The sequence below is a fragment of the Aquarana catesbeiana genome, linkage group LG05, assembly GCF_042186555.1.
Source record: "Aquarana catesbeiana isolate 2022-GZ linkage group LG05, ASM4218655v1, whole genome shotgun sequence".
Taxonomy (NCBI): Eukaryota; Metazoa; Chordata; class Amphibia; order Anura; family Ranidae; genus Aquarana; species Aquarana catesbeiana.
The window spans coordinates 606,274,950-606,294,411 of record NC_133328.1 but is presented as its reverse complement, the minus strand read 5'-3'; the positions used below and the strand labels follow the sequence as shown (position 1 = coordinate 606,294,411).

The 19,462-nt window shown below is 43.5% G+C and overlaps 1 protein-coding gene across 2 annotated transcripts in view; it reads left to right on the top strand.

The window, feature by feature from the left end:
* The window catches only part of COL14A1 (collagen type XIV alpha 1 chain), a 286,377-nt gene that overhangs the window by 195,751 nt on the left and 71,164 nt on the right, over positions 1–19,462 (top strand). For both annotated transcript variants that reach the window (XM_073632207.1, XM_073632206.1), the window contains exons 29-31: positions 11,281–11,445; positions 15,464–15,502; positions 17,895–18,033. In XM_073632207.1, coding sequence (XP_073488308.1) covers positions 11,281–11,445; positions 15,464–15,502; positions 17,895–18,033 — 343 coding nt within the window. The remainder of the gene's footprint in view (positions 1–11,280; positions 11,446–15,463; positions 15,503–17,894; positions 18,034–19,462) is intronic.

Genomic DNA, 19,462 nt, shown 5'->3' with positions numbered 1-19,462 from the left:
AAGAATTACAGAGGATTAAGGTAACAAGGAGGGTTAGTGTTAGAGTTACAGGTTGGATTAGCGTTACAGGGAGGGTTAGTGTTAGGATTACACAGAGGGTTAGTGTTAGGATTTCACTGAGTGTGAGGGTTACAAAGAAGGTTAATGTTAGGGTTACAGGGACTGCAGCATCTTTGTTATTAATATATAATTTTTAATATACAGGATTTATATAGTGCCAAAAGTTTGTGTAGAGTTTTACAAAATAAAGGTTGATGGTACAATTACAATACAATTCATGGCAAGAGAATCAGGAGGGCCTGCTTGCAAGAGCGTACTATCGAAAGAGAAGGGCAATTGATAAACAATGTAATAACTGTGTGGGGATAAACTAATAGAGAAAGTAAAATTTGGTTGTTAGTTGGAATAGGCTTCCACGAAGAAGTGAGTTTTCAGGGATCACCTAAAGGCGGACAGAGTAAGAGATAGCTGGACAGATTGGGGTAGGGAGTTCCACGGGGAGAGGCTTTGGGGAAGTATTGGAAGCGAGCATGGGTGTAGATGATAAGTGAGCTAGAGAGATGGTTCGATTTAGTTGATATCTTGAGACAAATTACTTACATTACTTACTTTTTTACGCCGGGCAAATGGAAGTCAGTGTAGAGATTGGCAGAGAAGGGTAGTTGGTAAAATGGATTAGTCCGGCAGTAGCATTCATGATAGACTAAAGTGGGGATAGCCTGTGTAGAGGCCAACATATAGAGAATTGCAGTAGTCAAGGTGAGAGACAGCCAGGGAGTTTATTTGGTTAAAAAGGGATAAAATTTGGAAATGGTACAAAGATGAAGTCTACAAGATTTGGACAGTGATTGAATGTGGGGCTCAAAGGACTGGTCAGAGTCCAGGATTACAACTAGCTTCCTGGCATGAGGAAAGGGATTAATAGTTGCTCTAACAATCTTGACGGAAAATTGTTAGCACGATTATCATTCTCTTTCCCCATAAGGCGCGGGGGAATTTGAAACTTTATGAGCTCAATTTTTGAAAGATTGAAATTCAGGAAGTGGTTTGACACCCATACTGATATTTAAGTAAGTAAATTAGTGCTGTGCAAGGAGACTAAGGAGGTGAGCTGAGGAGTAGAGAGATAATAGATTTGTGTATCGTTAGCATTGAGATGTGATTGGAAGCCATGCAAGACTATTAGATTACCCAGGGAGGAAGAGATAGAGTAGATAGAGAATAGAAGATATCTGGGGACAGAGGCTTGGGGGGACCCCTATGGAAACTGTAGTAGCAGGGGTGTAACTAGAAATCACAGGGCCCCATAGCAAAATGTTGTATGGGGCCCCCCCTGCAAACAGCCCCCCCCACACACACACACACACACAAAAATAACTAATTCCATTGAACAACAGATTACCACACTCGATTTTTATTTAGATTTTTATTTTTTTCACAGCACCGGTCCTGAGGAGCTGCGGGCAGGAGTTTTTAGGCGAGGCCGCGGCTTCGGCCTAGTCTGCGAGGCCGGACGCCGCGGACTAGGCCGAAGCAGCGGCCTCGCCTAAAAACTCAGGACCGGTGCGGTGTCCAAAAAAATAAATAAATAAATTTGAATCGTGAATCGAGTTTTATTTTTTTTAAATCGCAGTTTTTGTTTTTTTTTAGAAAATTGCCCAGCCCTAGTGACCGTGACCAGTAAATGCATTCATCAGTGACCTTGAGGTGACCAGTACAATCATTCATCAGTGACCGTGACGTGACCAGTACAATCATTTCTCAGTGACCGTGACGTGACCAGTACAATCATTTCTCAGTGACCGTGAGGTGACCAGTACAATCATTTCTCAGTGACCGTGAGGTGACCAGTACAATCATTTCTCAGTGACCGTGAGGTGACCAGTACAATCATTTCTCAGTGACCGTGAGGTGACCAGTACAATCATTCATCAGTGACCATGAGGTGACCAGTACAATCATTTCTCAGTGACCGTGAGGAGACCAGTACAATCATTCATCAGTGACCATGAGGTGACCAGTACAATCATTTTTCAGTGACCATGAGGTGACTAGTACAATAATTTCTCAGTGACCATGAGGTGACCAGTACAATCATTTCTCAGTGACCGTGACGTGACCAGTACAATCATTTCTCAGTGACCGTGACGTGACCAGTACAATCATTTCTCAGTGACCGTGAGGTGACCAGTGCAGCCTGCAGGACATTAATACAGCTGTTACTTGACTCCAGTGCAGGACATTTACCCCCCACCCCCCACCATGCTGTATATTAGAGAACAGACACAGTTTATATTCCTCTGGCCGTATAACATCACTGAATGCAGCATACTTACCTGTGTGAAACGTGAATGATCTCTCAGTCTGAGTCTGTCTCTCTGGCGCTTTGCAATACAGTAAGTTCCTCCTCCTCAGCGGCGCTGCCTGGCTCGGCTCCTCTTGGTTGCAGCAGGCTCTGCAATAACTCTCAACGCTTCTCCCTCCTCTGGCCGAGTGACGTCAGGCCGCTGGGATGGGGATGGCGTCGGGCCGGTGTTCTAGCTACTGTGCAGCACCAGGGACAGTCACAGGAGCTTGCCGATGCCACTCGGCAGTGGGCCCCCAGCTGAGGGCCCCACTCGGCAGCATGCCGGGGCCCCATAGCGACTGCGGGCCCCATAGCGACGGCGTGTGTCGCTATGGCGGTAGTTCCGCCACTGTGTAGGAGAAGAAGAGTAGATAGAGCTGTAGGTGACACTGAAGGAGTGCTTAGATATGTAGGAGGAGAACCAGGAAAGAGCAGAGTCACAGGAATGGAGGTTTTTGAGGAGGAGCAGGTGGTCAACTGTGCTGAAGGCAGCAGAGAAGTCTAATCATAAAGAGTACTGGCCAATGGTTCTACCAGTTAGTAAGTCATTAGTGAGATTTAAAAGGAAAGTTTCTGTGGTGTGTTGTAGATGATTGTAGACTAGGCATTCTGGCAGTTTTGAGGTAAACAGGAGCAAGGTGATGGGTCTTGTTCAGATTGGGGGTGTCCGGTAAGTGTTTTTTTAAGTATGGGGTGACCAGTTTAGGGGAGGGAAAGGTGCCAGTAAAGAGGGAGAGATTTAAGATGTGAGCAAGCAAGCATAGAATAGAGTAAGAGGGTGAGCAGAGTAGTTGTGATGGAATGAGGTCCAGGGAGAAGGTGGTCAGGTGGGAAATCTCTTCTGTAGTGACAGGGTCAAAGGAGGAGAGTGTTGAATGTGGTGATAGAGATGGTATGTTATTTGGGGGAGATATCGAAACAGTGACAATCTCATCACAAATTGCAGCTTTCCTGTTTTGTAAATGACTGGTATTACTCATGATGTTAATCAGTTAGTTGGCGGTTCCAGTGGAGTAAGAAGTAGAGCGGTAAAGGTAGGAAAGATTAAAGGAAGGCATGAAGGGGTGTTAATAAAATGGATGAAATAGGTTTGTCTAGAAGAACAGTGGGAGGAATTATCTATCAGAACAGAGGGAGGAATTATTTATCAGCACGTCTTGCCAGAACCTAGTTTTATGCCACATTCTTCCCTCAAGAGCATGGCTATGTCATTTGAGACTTCTGATGTCATCTATGTCATTGGGACCAACTTCTTTGTGTAGTGAAGGAAGCGAAGATGTCCAGAGAGGAAGAGAGTGAGCTGTTGTAGACAGAAGTGGCCAGGTCTGGGAGGACAGAGGTGAGATGTTGACGTAGAGGTAGCTAGTTGCAGAATAAAGAAGGGAAGGTTTGAAGGATCTTAGATTGTTCAGACTGGTGCGGTCTATTAAGGCTTTTTTTTTTCAATCCATCATACAGAGTTGCCATCTACTTCCTGGACTAAGATGCCAAGCCCTGGTGTTTGTAAAGTACTTTTCACAAATGTCTTATACAGATTAACCTTGAGTAGGGAAGTATTAGTACCTTTGTATAGTTATACTGATATGATACACTTGACACAAAAAATATTTTGACATATACTGTATATTAATTGGATAGTAATCCATCCCTCAGTGGCCCAAAAGCATTCAGTCTAAATTAACCCACTGATGAACAGGTATATATTAATAATATGTAAAGTTCACTTATATTTGTGCATTTCCTACCCACAAGATCTGCACTATAAGGGCTTGTTTACATGGGCAAATGGGGCTTTGCCTCGCCCATCACTTACATATCACCACGCACGCTGGAGTTAGAGCATTAATTCTTGCTAGGTGTTATTCTGGATTCTGAACTCTCCTTTCAGCCCCACATCCAATCACTTTCCAAAGCTTGCCGCCTCAACCTCCGCAACATCTCTAAACTACGTCCCTTTCTAACCAATGAAACCACAAAGCTCCTGATTCACTCCCTGGTTATCTCTCGCCTTGACTACTGCAACTCACTCCTCATTGGCTTACCTTTAAACAGACTATCCCCCCTGCAGTCCATCATGAATGCTGCTGCCAGACTTATCCACCTTACAAACCGCTCAGTGTCTGCTACCCCTCTCTGCCAATCCCTCCATTGGCTGCCACTCGCCCAACGAATTAAATTCAAAATACTAACAATAAGTTACAAAGCCATCCACAACTCTGCCCCCAGCTACATCACTAACCTAGGCTCAAAATACCAACCTAATCGCCATCTCCGTTCCTCCCAAGACCTCCTGCTCTCTAGCTCCCTCATCACCTCCTCCCATATCCGCCTCTGGGACTTCTCCCGAGCCTCGCCCATCCTCTGGAATTCCCTACCCCAATCTGTCAGACTGTCTCCAAATTTATCCACTTTTAGGCGATCCCTGAAAACTTTCCTCTTCAGAGAAGCCTGTCCTGCCTCCATCTAATAACTGCACTATTTTCTCCATTAGCTCATCCCCCACAGCTATTACCCTTTTGTATAACTTGACCCTCCCTCCTAGATTGTAAGCTCTAACGAGCAGGGCCCTCTGATTCCTCCTGTATTGAATTGTATTGTACTTGTACTGTCTGCCCTAATGTTGTAAAGCGCTGCGTAAACTGTCGGCGCTATATAAATCCTGTATAATAATAATAATAATAATAATAATAATTCCATGGACATTATTTATGGTTAGTAGGGATGAGCTTCAAGTTTGAGTCGAACTCATGTTCGACTCGAACATCGGCTGTTCGCCAGTTCGCCGAACAGCGAACAATTTGGGGTGTTCGCTGCAAATTCGAAAGCCGCGGAACACCCTTTAAAAGTCTATGGGAGAAATCAAAAGTGCTAATTTTAAAGGCTTATATGCATGGTATTGTCATAAAAAATGTTTGAGGACCCGGGTCCTGCCTTAGGGGACATGGATCAATGCAAAAAAAAGTTTTAAAAACTGACATTTTTTTTTTTTTTTTTTGCCGCGGGGTTCCCCTTAAAGTCCATACCAGACCTGAAAGGTCTGGTATAGATTTTGAGGTTGACCCCTATGTCATTTTTTTTTTTTAATTTGGTTCGGGGTTTCCCTGTGGGGAATTCCCATGCCGTTTTGATCAATGAACTTTTATGTGTATTGTCGGACCGGCAATTCATTAATAGCCGCAAGTAGTTTTAAATGACTTTTTTTCCTTTGAAATGTCAGTTTGCTGTCAGACTGTTCTAAACACTGGAAACATGCGCCCCTTTACAGGCATACTATAGACAACCCCCAGGTACGAAATTTAAAGGGATATTACACTTTTATTGTTTCACTTTAAGCATTATTAAAATCACTGCTCCCGAAAAACGGCCGTTTTTAAAACTTTTTTTTACATTGATCCATGTCCCCTGGGGCAGGACCCGGGTCCCCAAACACTTTTTATGACAATAACTTGCATATAAGCCTTTAAAATTAGCACTTTAGATTATTCATGTTTGTGTCCCATAGACTTTAACGGTGTTCGTGTGTTCGAACAAATTTTCTGGTGCGAACCAAACCGGGGGGGGGGGGGGGGTGTTCGGCTCATCCCTAATGGTTAGCTCTAAACTGGGGCTTTTTAAGCATTGCCTATGGAAAATATTAGGTACCAAATTTCGGTGTAATTTTGCAGGCGTGCACAAATTTATATGTTGAGTATCTATTTACTCAGCGCAGCCTCATTTTATATATTTTACCCAAAAAAAAAAAAAGTGTATATACACACACTCAGATACATGCATACACACTCAGATCTATACAATCAGATACATGCATACACAATCAGATATACACACTCAGATATATATTGTACACATGCTCAGTTAAATACATGCACACACACACACACACATATATTTACACACTGAGATACATACATGCACTCAGATACACACAAACAGGTATAAATACATTAGACACAACCACAACATACTGTGAGATGAATACTCACATATGTAGTCTGGTAATGGGCAGCCAGCTTCTCTCCTCCCCTCTCTGTCCCCCTGTTTCCTCCTTCCTCTTCCCCTCACACACAATCCCTGCTCCTCTCCAAGATCGGTCTGTCAGAGTGAACAGTCCTGACAGGGGACCAGTAGCCGGAACTAGAAGCAAAGCATCGGAAAATGCGGCCAGGAGGTTCCGTATCCCTCCACAGAGAGGAACAAGTCCCTTGTAATTAGGGCTGTTTCCATCCAGACAGTTACAAATATGTAAAGATAGGTGAACACCCGATACATCTGATACATGTTATGGAAGCAAGATTCTGATGAAGCTTTTATGGGGTTGCTATGGGTGTGTTGGAAGAGTTTTTGGGGGTGCTCTGGTGTCCGGGAGTCAGGTAGTGAGAAACCTGGGCAGAGGATGTAAAAAACGGACTGTCCGGGTGAATGCCGGACAGGTGGCAACCCTAGGAAAATGGCCACTCTGTACGAGCCATGAAAGTGCATTATAATGAACAATAATGGCGCGTACACACGACCAAACTTTACGGCATACTTGGTCCAGCGGACCGGAGTCCGGCGGACAATTTGATCGTGTGTGGGCTCCAGCTGACTTTTTTCCCCAAAATTTCGATGGACCTAGAAATGAAACATGTTTCAAATCTTTCCGACGGACTCGAGTCCGGTCGAAAAGTCCACTCGTCTGTATGCTAGTCCGACGGACAAAAACCGACGCTAGGACAGCTATTGGTTACTGGCTATGAACTTCCTTGTTTTAGTCCGGTCGTACGTCATCACGTACGAATCCGTCGGACTTTGGTCGATCGTGTGTAGGCAAGTCCGTTCATTCGGAAAGTCCGTCGGAAAGTCTGTCAAAGTCCGCTCATGTGTACGTGGCATTACACTTGGTAAAAGCCAAGGGCTTGTTTACATATGCAGCAGCCTTGCTGCCTCTCTGAAAAGCGATGTGAGCTGGATTGTTTATCAAAGGGCTTTTGACAGGTGCCTGGGAGGAGCTATGTTACCTTCTCACCGCCTGTTTTAACTGTTAGAAGGCCACACTACGTCTAGGTTCACATCTATGCGTTTTTTAGTGTGTTTTGCAGAAATGCACTACAGTCCATTTAACATGGTTTCCTATGATCCCTGCTGACAGCTGATGACTCATTGGTTGTTAAGGATGTGGCGGCTGGCTTCCCGGACCACTCCTTAACAAAACGCATGAAAGACATGCCTAAGGACCGCATCAACTGTAACCGCATGAATGTGAACTTGAGGGGACCTCTCCACAACCACACACACTATCATTTTTGTATGTATAAAAGCTTTATGTCCTGTACACACGATAGAATTTTCCAACAACAAAATCCATGGATTTTTTCCAGCGGATGTCGGCTCAAACTTGTCTTGCATACATACGGTCACACAAATGTTTTCAGAAATTCCGAACGTCAAGAACGCGGTGACGTACAACACGTACGACGAACCGAGAAAAATGAAGTTCAATAGCCAGTGCGGCTCCTTCTGCTTGATTCCGAGCATGCGTGGACTTTTGTGCGTCGGAATTGTGTACACACGATCGGACTTTCCGACAACAAGTTTTGTTGTCGGAAAATTGGAGAACCAGCTCTCAAACATTTGTTGGCGGAAATTCCGCCAACAAATGTTCGATGGAGCATACACACGGTCAGACTTTCCGACAACAAGCTCACACCCAACATTTGTTGTCGGAAAATCCGACAGTGTGTACGGGGCATAAGGCGTAACTTTACCCATAACAATGTGATAAAAAATAATGTTCTTTAGCAAGGAACATACATTCTACGTTAATAATTATGCTACCAAAATTAGTGTGTGCTGTAAATTGCCTCCAGCATTGCTCCTGTTTCTTTTTGCTGGAGGCTGCCATTTTTTCTGAAGCCCAGAGCCCCTGAACAGCAGTAAATCATAAAGCGGAACTAAACCCATCAATTTAATGGTTTAAAAAAACAGTTACATTCCTGGAATGCCGGGATTGCTAACTGTTACTTTAGCTTGTGTCCTCAACCAAACTGTCAAACCATCAAATGGCTGGTGTCATAACTGATCACATGTGCAAGACCATGGCAACCGCAGATCAAACAAAAGCAGCTTCCTTGGCTGTAAACTGGATAAGAGGGTTTAATTCCGCTTTAAAGCTGTCAGCAGATCGTCCTCTAAAAATTTGACAGTGCCTAAAAATAGAGTGCAACTGAGCATGTGCAGAACAGGGTCGAGGTAGTGCAAAACGGGCCAGCCTGAAATGATCTAGCAAGACTAAAATTCCACTTTAATGGTAAAACTCAGTACAAACCAGTGGCTGCAGAAAGAGTCCGCAGGAGCAAGAGTATTACACCAGCAGCCAATACCTCACTGTCTGCCTGTGGCCGGAGGCTGCTTTGTGCATGATCATGGCTTAGAGCTTACCTGACAGCCCCCACCCATCCATAGTCACCAAACACCATTGCTGTCATATAAGATGGGGTGGTGAAGTCACATGCTTCCCATACTTAGAATTAGGCCGGTTTCACATTGGGGTGGTGGGGGCGTTGGCGGTAAAACGCTGCTATTTTTAGCGGCGCTTTATCATCATTTAAGCAGCGCTATTTGTCCACTAGCGGAGCGGTTTCAACCCCGCTAGCGGCCGAAAAGAGGTTAAAAACGCCCACAAAGTGTCGCTGCAGCGGCACTATGACGGCGGTATAGCCGCGCTGCCCCATTGATTTCAATGGGCAGGAGCGGTGAAGGAGCAGTGTATACGCCGCTCCTTCACCACTCCAAAGATGCTGCTAGCAGGACTTTTTTTAGTGTCCTGCTAGCGCACCGCTCCAGTGTGAAAGCCCTCGGGGCTTTCACACTGGAGAGACAGCAGTGGCTGTTTCAGGACGGTTTGCAGGCGCTATTTTTCAATAGCGCCTGCAAAACGACCCAGTGTGAAAGGGGTCTTAGCCGCTGCTGTCTCTCCAATGTGAAAGCCCGAGGGCTTTCACACTGGAGTGTTGCGATAGCAGGATGCTGAAAAGTCTTGCTAGCAGCATCTTTGGAGCGGTGAAGGAGTGGTGTATACACTGCTCCTGCCCATTGAAATCAATGGGGCAGCGCGACTATACCCCCGGCATAGCACTGCTGCAGCAACGCTTTGCGGGCAGTTTTAACCCTTTTTCGGCCGCTAAAACGACGGTAAATCGCCACTAAAAATAGCGGTGTTTTACCGCTGACACACCTACCGCCCCATTGTGAAACCGGCCTTAGGGTATTTGTCTTCCAGCGAACAATAAGAGCAAAGGGTAGGTAAGGACGTGCTGATGCTTGTAAATGATGAGAGAAATAGGGAAACAGTAAACTTCCTTTACCTGCTTTTTACAAGTTGGCTAGCATGCTCTCAAATTTTACGCCAACAAATGTTTGTTGTCGGATTTTCCGATCGTGTGTACACAAGTCCGTCAGACAAAAAACCAAAGTACAAACACGCATGTTTGGAATCACGCATCACTATTGAACTTCCCTTTTCTCAGCTCGCCGTACGTCTTGTACGTCACTACATTCGTAATTGTTGGCCAACATTTGTGTACACACGATCAGACATTCCGACAACAAAATCCATGGATTTTTTCCGACGGATGTTGGCTCAAACTTGTCTTGCATACACACGGTCACTCAAATCTTGTCGGAAATTGGGAACGTCAAGAACGCGGTGATGTACAACACGTACAACGAGCTGAGAAAAATGAAGTTCAATAGCCAGTGTGGCTCTTCTGCTTGATTCCGAGCATGCGTGGAACTGCGTGCGTTGGAATTGTCTACACACACTCGGAATTTACAACAGCGGATTTTGTTGTCGGAAAATTTGAGATCCAGATCTCAAATTTTGTGTGACAGAAATTCTGATGGAAATTCCGATGGAGACTACACACGGTCGGAATTTCCAACAAAAAGCTCCCATCGAACGTTTTCCGTCGGAAAATCCAACTGTGTGTACGGGGTATTATAGTTGTCCTGTGGACAGATTCTCCCACCTGAGCTGTGGATCTCTGTAGCTCCTCCAGAGTTACCATGGGCCTCTTGGCTGTTTCTCTGATTAATGCTCTCCTTGCCCGGCCTATCAGTTATGCCTTCATTTTGCTGTTTGTTCACTAAAGTTCTCTAACAAACAGAGCTTTAGAGCTTTACAGAACAGCTGTATTTATCCTGAGATTAAATTACACACAGGTGGAATCTATTTACTAGTTAGGTGACTTCTGAAGACAATTGGTTCCACTAGATTTTAGTTGGGGGTATCAGAGCAAAGGGGGCTGAATACAAATGCACGCCACACTTTTTCGATATTTATTTGGAAAAAATGTTGAAAACCATTTATCATTTTCCTTCCACTTCACAATTATGTGCCACTTTGTGTTGGTCTATCACATAAAACCCCCCAAAAATACATTTATGTTTTTGGCTGTAACATGACAAAATATGGAAAATTTCAAGAGGTATGAATACTTTTTCAAGGTACTGTATTTAGCTCTTTCTCCAGGGTTCAACTTTAAGCAGCAATGAGGTGATTCCATTAAGGGGGGGGGGGGCTGGGAGAAGTACAAGCAAGTCTGATGTACTCTATGTACTGTACATGGGATGTCCTAGATAGACATCAAAGATCTGACCCTCAAGTAAGAGTCAGGACAACTATTTCTATAAAAAGAAGGACCTCTTAATGTAGACTTTCCTGAAAAACCATAAAAACCATGGATGTTAGAAAGCTCCTTTGAGGTTTAAATGGATAGCAGTGTCCTCTAGGATACAGGTCCTGTAATTAGATGGTAAAATAAACTTGATCCTTCTCCTCCCTGCTGCACCCATAACACCCAGCAGGAGTTTGGCTGATGCTAATAGCAGACATCAATCTCACTACAGATGAAAGTTGGATCGCTTACCCGATGTTTGTTTTTTCCTCCTCCCAGGCTTCAGCATTTTTGCGATTGGCGTGGCGGATGCAGACTACAGCGAGTTAGTGAACATTGGCAGCAAGCCCAGCGAGAGACACGTCTTCTTCGTTGATGACTTTGACATGTTCAAGAAAATAGAAGATGAGCTGGTCACTTTTATTTGCGAGACGGCGTCAGCAAGTATGTCTTCTGTTTTATATCCAGAGCGAATCCTAGATTGTTTGTGAATACATTTATATCTTAACTCCATCTGTTTCATTATGTCTGACAGATTTCATATTGTAAGGCAAGAGAAAAATAAAGATTGCGGGAAAATGAATCTAACAGCACTGATGATACAATTGTTATATAGCAGGGGTCTCCAAATTGCGCCCCTTTGGCCAGATGTGGCCCTTTGCTTGCCTTAATCTGGCCCCTGGGGCACTGTTCCTCCCACTGATACAAGGATCTATTCTTCCCACTGACACCAACGATGAGGCACCATTCTTACCACTGACACCCTCAGTGGAGCATAATACCTCCCACTGACACCAATGACAGACCACTGTTTTCTCACTGATACTAACAACAGGGCACTATTCCTACCACTGATACCAACCATGGGGCACTATTTCTTCCACTGACACCAACAATGGGGCACTATTCCTCCCACCAGTAGCAGTGATGGGGCACTATTTCACCCACTGACACCAAAAATGAGGCACCATTTTTTTCACTGACACTTACAATAGGGTACTAGTCCTCCCAGTGATGCCAGCAATGGGCCACAACTCTTCTCATTGACACCAACAATGGGGCATTATTCATCACAGTGACACCAACAATGTGGTACTATTCCTTCCATTGAGACCAACAATGGGGCACTATTCCTCTCGCCAATAGCAATGATGGGGCACTATTTCACCCACTGACACAAACAATGGGACACTATTTCTTTCACTGACACTAACAATGGGGTACTAGTCCTCCCAGTGACACCAATAATGGGGCACTATTTTTCCTACTGACACCAACAATGGGGCACTATTCCTTCCAGTGACTCCAAAAATGGGGCACTATTCCTGCCATTGACACCAACAATGGGATACTATTTCTTCCACTGACACCAATAATGGGGCCTATTCCTCCCACCAATACCAGTGAAGGGACACTATTTTTCCTACTGACCACAGGTGCTATACAATATTTTTACTTCAGCTCACCTAAAGCTGGTGTTTGTCTGTGTGTTCATTTTAGAGTTGGCCTATAGCTCTCAAACAGGCTGCCTGGAGTGTTTATCTACTTACTCCTCCCAGAGTATTGTACTATATATATATGGACCCTGCCATTCCTCCGTGGGCTGTTTTCTGTCACCTGTGCCATTTTTTATAATTTCATTTCCTATCACACAGGCAGCAGACTTTACCACCCCGCATCTATGTTGGATTGTATTTTAGAGGCAGTTGAGCGTCAGTTTGCTGGTGTTCAGGAAGTGATACTGCCAACTTCTCTATGCCTATTTTTTTCTATCTCAAAGGGGTATTTACATTGAAACACTGTACTGCAACTGTGTGCCAAGTGCTTTGAAACACTGTACTGCAACTGTGTGCCAAGTGCGTTGAAACACTGTACTGCAACTGTGTGCCAAGTGCTTGGCATGCGGTTGTGTCACAGTCCATTTGATTTCAATAGGTACATATGGCAAGCAATACCACCTGCCAAGTACAACATACTGAGTTAAAGCGGAGGTCCACACAAATTTCTAAGTTTAGCTCCATCGCATTATTGCATTGCTTACATTTTTAAATGGAAGATTTTTATTTTTTTTTTAAGAGGGTGTACCTGTATATCTGTGCTTTCTTGTTCATTTCCTGTCTATGACCCTCGCGGGTATGGGCGGGTATGGTCAGGTATGGCCATAATATCCAGCGCCGCACTGTCTCCTAGGAGCTCTGTGCCATTATTCCCAGGAGTCAGTGTGGATGCCCAAATTATGTGTGTTCAGTGTTATCTTCATTGCCATCACAACAGGGGGGAACTTCCGACGACGACGCCTGTTGTGATGGCAACGTGGAAGTTTACGGCGCTTTGCGCCGTACAAACTGAGCATGCGCGGGAACGAGCGGTGAGTGCTGGTAGCTCAGCATTCACCACATCCAGGAAGTTTATGCTTGTGGGCTTCACATGCCCACAAGCAGGATGAAACCTGCCAGCAACAGATTTTAAAACTACGTTTTTGCTACCAAACCGGACACGGGGGATATCTGTTACCAAACATGTGAGTGTAACATTGACCATATGTAAGGATCTAAATTGTTTTAAATAAAAAAAAATTGTATTGTCGGCGGATCTCCTCTTTAAATTGACAAGTAAAAGTTTGATGGGCATTCAAATCTTCCACTACTCTACCATACCTCCCAACTTTCTAAAATTGAAAATGAGGGATGCCCCAATAGCAAAAGTGTGTAGGCATAGGACACCCCCCCTGTCACGCCCCCTTAAAAGAGAATTGTACAAAAAAATGATTGGTTAAACCCACAAGTGCTTTTAATTACCACTACTATTCTTTTATATTGGTTTCTGAAATGTTCAAATGCAGCAATTTAGAAATCAGATGAAAGGTTTAGCACTGGGAAACACTTTTCGATAGATAAAAAGTGCATTTTATATACATCTATATAGATCAGACCAAAATGAGGGACAAATGAGGAGGAATGAGGGACAGAGGGACATTGTTCCAAATCAGGGACAGTCCCTCGAAATCGGGGACAGTTGGGAGGTATGCTCTACTAAAGAAAAGGATTCGCTTATCTTCGGTAAATACTGCACCATAGCTCCCAACTGTCCCTGATTTCGAGGGACTGTCCCTGATTTGGAGCAATGTCCCTCTGTCCCTCATTCCTCCTCATTTGACCCTCATTTTGGTCTGATCTATATAGATGTATATAAAATGCACTTTTTATCTTTTAAAAAAGTTTTTCCCAGTGCTAAACCTTTCATCTGATTTCTAAATTGCTGCATTTGTAAATGTTAAAAGCCAATATAATGGAATAGTAGTGGTAAGAAAAAGTCCTTGTGCATTTAATTAACCTTTTTTTTGGTTAATTCTCCTTTAAGGGTGTGTGGCAGGGGGCGTGTCTTATGCCTACATACGTTTGAAAGTAGGTGTCCCTCATTCCCATCTCAAAATGTTGGGAGGTATGCTGCACATCATGATGATCGGTAGGCAGCTAAAGCTTTATGTAAAGGAGAAGAATTGGGATTAGGGGGTCACTTGCTTGGCACGGGTGTCATTCACAGAACACTTTGCATTTTCTTAATGCAAACAAAGCATGACATCATTGCCCTGCCACTCCATCTCGTCCAATCAGAGAATGCTTTGCATTTATTGAGAGAATGCAAAGTGTTCTTTGAACGGTGCCAGTGCTGAGAGAGCAATCAGTGCTTACTACCAGGATTTCCAGTTTCCATAGGGATTGACCAGGTATGGCACCCAGGGCCGGGACAAGGGGTGGGCAGAGGGGCGGCTACCGTGGGCGCAATGGTTTATTTCTGGGATGGGGGCTCCCTGACCCTAACCCTAAGGGAAGAAGGGGGGGGGGGGGGCAGTTTGGTATCTTTGCCCTGGTCGCTGGATGACCTTGTCCCAGCACTGATGACACCTACATACTGTACCTACATTAGTGGAAGCTGGTACAATGTCACTATGAAAAAAATATCCATACTTAAACTTCAGCTTTAAGCTTTCTATATCCATCTCTGTTGATCATTTTGATGCAAGGGTATCGCTTATGCATATTTTCCACACTTTGAATTGCACAGGTTTATTCCACTTATATTATTATTATTGTACAGGATTTATATAGCGCCAACAGTTTGCGCAGTGCTTTACAACATGAGGGCAGACAGTACAATTACAATACAATCAATACAGGAGGAATCAGAGGGCCCAGCTCATTAGAGCTTACAATCTAGAAAAATAACTTGCGTTCCTTTAAAACAGACCGCAAAGGTCCAAAGTTGGCAGTAGTGGCACCACAGGATTATTATAGCGCCACCATTCTGTGAAGGACTTGTTCATGTGCAAATATTTGGCTGGTGTTTTTCTATTCAAGAGTCCTTTATGCTATATATTTTCTTCAATATTTCCTTGAATTTCACATTATTTCAGCGTATGCATACATAAAGTTGGTGATTTTTAAACATCTTTCTTTTTTAGCTTGTCCATGGGCCTACATCCAAGGCAACAGTGTATCAGGTAAAATAAATACATTTGCTTCCATTATGTCTAATGTATTGACCAATCACAAGTCAGTGTTCAGGATTTACTGCAGTTTGCCTTTTATTTTTGTATAAAACGAGGGAAAAGTTGTTGTATCATCGATATGACCATGTACTTGTCCCTCATTTGCTTTTTTAGATGCTTTCTACTTCATTGGTAAGATAAATTTAGTGTGCTCATTGACAAACTTAAAATATTTAACCATGCTAATCTATCAGGTAGTAATTTACTATTAGACACTTACTAAAATACAACTACATTTAAAACACTGAACTGAATAGTCACTTACAGACAAATTAATACAATAATAGAGGGTACAATCTGACACTTGCGACTCAGTGGTAGACATAATGATATAGAGCAGGCAGAGGAAGTAGACGCTGTACCATAGATGTTTGCAGCAATTGAGATTTTAGGAAATACCCTTTAAATGTTCTGATTGGTTACCATTTCTGCCCTAATAAATTTGGCTATGGATTATATTTTTATAGCAGTTTTCCCTTTGGAGACTCAAAGCATTTATTTGCTATTGGGCACCCTCAGTAGAATATCAACAATGACCAAAAAAAAACCTACCAGCATGTCTTTTGATTGTGGAAGGAAACCCACTCAAACCATAGGAGGAACATGCAAATGTACAGACTCTATGCAGACAGTGTCCTTGTGGGGACCCAAACCAAGGACCGCAGGGCTGCAAGGCAGAAGTACAAACCACTAAGCTACTGTACTGATAGATAGCGTCAACTGTCATCTTGAAAAACTTTTTCTGACCTAATCCCACAAAGCTACCATGGCATTATGCCTATACCAAGGAGTGTGACTAGGCCACACAAGCATGGATCCTAGTTGATGTGGTGATAAGGTGTAATGTAGTCTTTCAAAATACGTAAAAAAAAAATGACTGCAAAGCAAAAGTCTTCCCTACACTCCTGCAGCTTATTGTTTGGTACGAATGTACTGCTGCATTATAGAGGGGTTCTTTGGCACACAAGAAAACAGAAACTGAGCTTGGACAACCCCCTGCACTATTCTAGGGCAATATCAGATTTTTCTCTGCAATGCCATCTACAGGTGAGACCCGAAATTGCAGCTTATTGTCTGAGATGTGGTTTTTCCTACAACTGGAACATTATATATTAACTCAGGGCCGTTGATAAGGCAGTACAGCCAGTCCTCCTGTACTGGGCCCGGTCCCCATCAGTTTAAAAGGGGGGCCCGGGAACCTGCTGAGCAGGAGGGCCGGCTGTGCTGTCCTATTTCAGACACCGATCTTCTTCTGCCTCCCCCTGCAGCTCTGCCTGCTTCTCCTCCTCTTTCTCCCTCCGACTGCAGTGCAGGGAGATTGGTTCTAGCACATGCGCCCCTTCCATCTGCTCTCTGGGTCCACCTGTGTGCCCCTTTCCCCCTCAGCGCTGCCGGCTTCCCTCCTCTCCTTACCCACTGGCAGCTGCTGTGGGCACACAGGTGAATGTTTAAGGATGGAGAGCTGGGGAAGGGACCGGTAAATATGTAGTTTACTGGCCCCTTCCTTTCCTGAATGAACACAGTGAGCGATTGGTACCAATCACTCCTGTGCCCATTCATCACTGAAGCATAAACTGTGTTTACTATGCTTCAGTTTGTGAATGAGCAGAAAGCCTCAGAGCGCTTCCTATTCATTCATGAATGAGTATGGGGCTGATAAATCCCTCAGTCACTTTTGGCCAGGGGGTTGGGGGGGGGGGGGGGGACGACTGTCAGGTAGGCCATATGGGGCCTTCGGGATTTCTGACAGCAGCCCTGTTTTAAGCCACAGTTTAAAGCCTAACTCCAGCCAAAATAGTTTTGCTTAGTTTTGGATAGGATGGGGAAGGTTTAAAACATCTGTTACAACTGTCACCTAGACAGAAAGTGAGGTGAAATGCCTTTCATTTGGATACAGACAGCAATTAAATATATTTTTATAAGCATGTAAAACGGATCAAATTTGAAGTCTGTGTCTAGTTGTATTCAACCATAATTATTACATTACATGTTGACGCAAAAGAAGGCATGGGTTCCTATGTCACTCAAAACTGTGAAGGAAGCCTAATTAGAGGAATAGGATGGTGGCTGTAGATGATCCATATATCCAGATGCAATTAACAGAGAGGGGAGCAAAGTTGAGTTTAGCATGAGGGATGGAGTACCTAAGGAGTGTCTGACGTGTGCTGGTAAACAATGTATTAATAATTAGCCCAGCTTGTTTTTAATATAACATATGCATGCCTTGTTTGGCTTAAAGCCTTAAAAATATTTAAATAATAATTGAATAGTGTCTTTCTATAGATAGTTTATCTTTTAGATAAAATAAAGAAATAATCATATAAATGTATATGTTTATGTCTAGGTTTCAAAATGATGGAAATGTTTGGGTTGGTGCAAAAGGAATATGCCGGCTTGGATGGAGTCTCCATGGAGCCTGGAACTTTTAATAACTTTCCATGCTACAGAATACACAAAGACGCTCTGGTGTCCCAGCCCACCAAGTAAGTGCGAATCTAAAATGATTTTATGCAAAAATAGACTGCCTCGAAATTCAGTAATTATTCGCAGTATTGTATTACCCAATTGTCCTTTCCTTTGTTACCAAAATAGCCTCCAATCGTCTTGTAAGACTTTCCACAAGATTATGGAGTGTGCCTGCAGTAATATGTACCCACTGGACTAAAAGAGAGTTTGAAAAGTCAGATACTGATGTTGACCTATACAATATGGCCACCATTTTGAGGACAGTTCTCAAAATTATTGAGTTGAGATGTTTCCGGTGAAGGATATTGTTAATGCTACAGCATATAAAGAGATTCTAGCCAAATGCATGCTTCCATCTTTGTGGTAACAGTCTAGGGAATACCCTTTTCTGTTCTAGCTGGATAAAGCCAGGTCCATAAAAGAAGAGGTTGGCGCATATAAATGGGCACAAATTCCCACAGACACACTCAAAAATCTTATAAAAAGCCATCCAAGGCTGTTAAACTGTTTAAAATGACAACTAAGATTATCATTCTTTGGCTTATCTCAACACTCCTCCTTCCCTTTCCCCCTTTTCCTCCCTTATGCCGCGTACACACACACAGACTTTTCGACCGGACTGGTCCGACGGACTATCTGACGGACTTTCAGCGGACTTCTAACGAACTTTCCCAGCGAAGGGACTTGCCTACACACAATCACACCAAAGTCCGACGGATTCATACGTGATTACGTACGACCGGACTAAAATAAGAAAGTTGATAGCCAGTAGCCAATAGCTGCCCTAGTGTTGGTTTTTGTCCGTCGGACTAGCATACAGACGAGCTGACTTTTCGATAGGAACCGGGTCCGGCGGAGTTCGTAAAGATTTGAAACATGTTCCAAATCTAAAGTCCGTCAGATTTTCGAAAAAGTCCGCTGCAGGTCTGATGAAGCCCACACACAGTCGAATTGTCTGCCAGACTCGGTCCGTCGGACCAGTCCGGTCAAAAAGTCCGCTCGTGTGTACACGGCATTAGTCTTATCCCCCATTTTATTTTTCTTTCTTTCTACACTTCTTCCATTAGTGATACTGAGATGCCAATTCTGAGATGACTTATTATATTTCTTTACACTCTCTATTGTCTTGACATTTTGAAAGTTTTTGATCTGTCATACATTTCTAATTATCCCCTATAAATTCAATTATTAAACAAAAAAACAAAAAAAAAAAAAGCCATCCAAGATTGTAGGCTGGTAGGCTGTAGGCTTGTAGTACTTTATATTTATCAAATGTTGTCCATTAAAACACACACAATCTCACATCCACATGAATCAGACTACAAACTTTCCTATATACAATGTAGTGCACTCTGTAATACTTAAAAGATACAGTGCCTTAAAAATGTAATCATACCCCTTGAAATTTTCCACATTCTGTCATGTTACAACTAAAAACGTAAATGT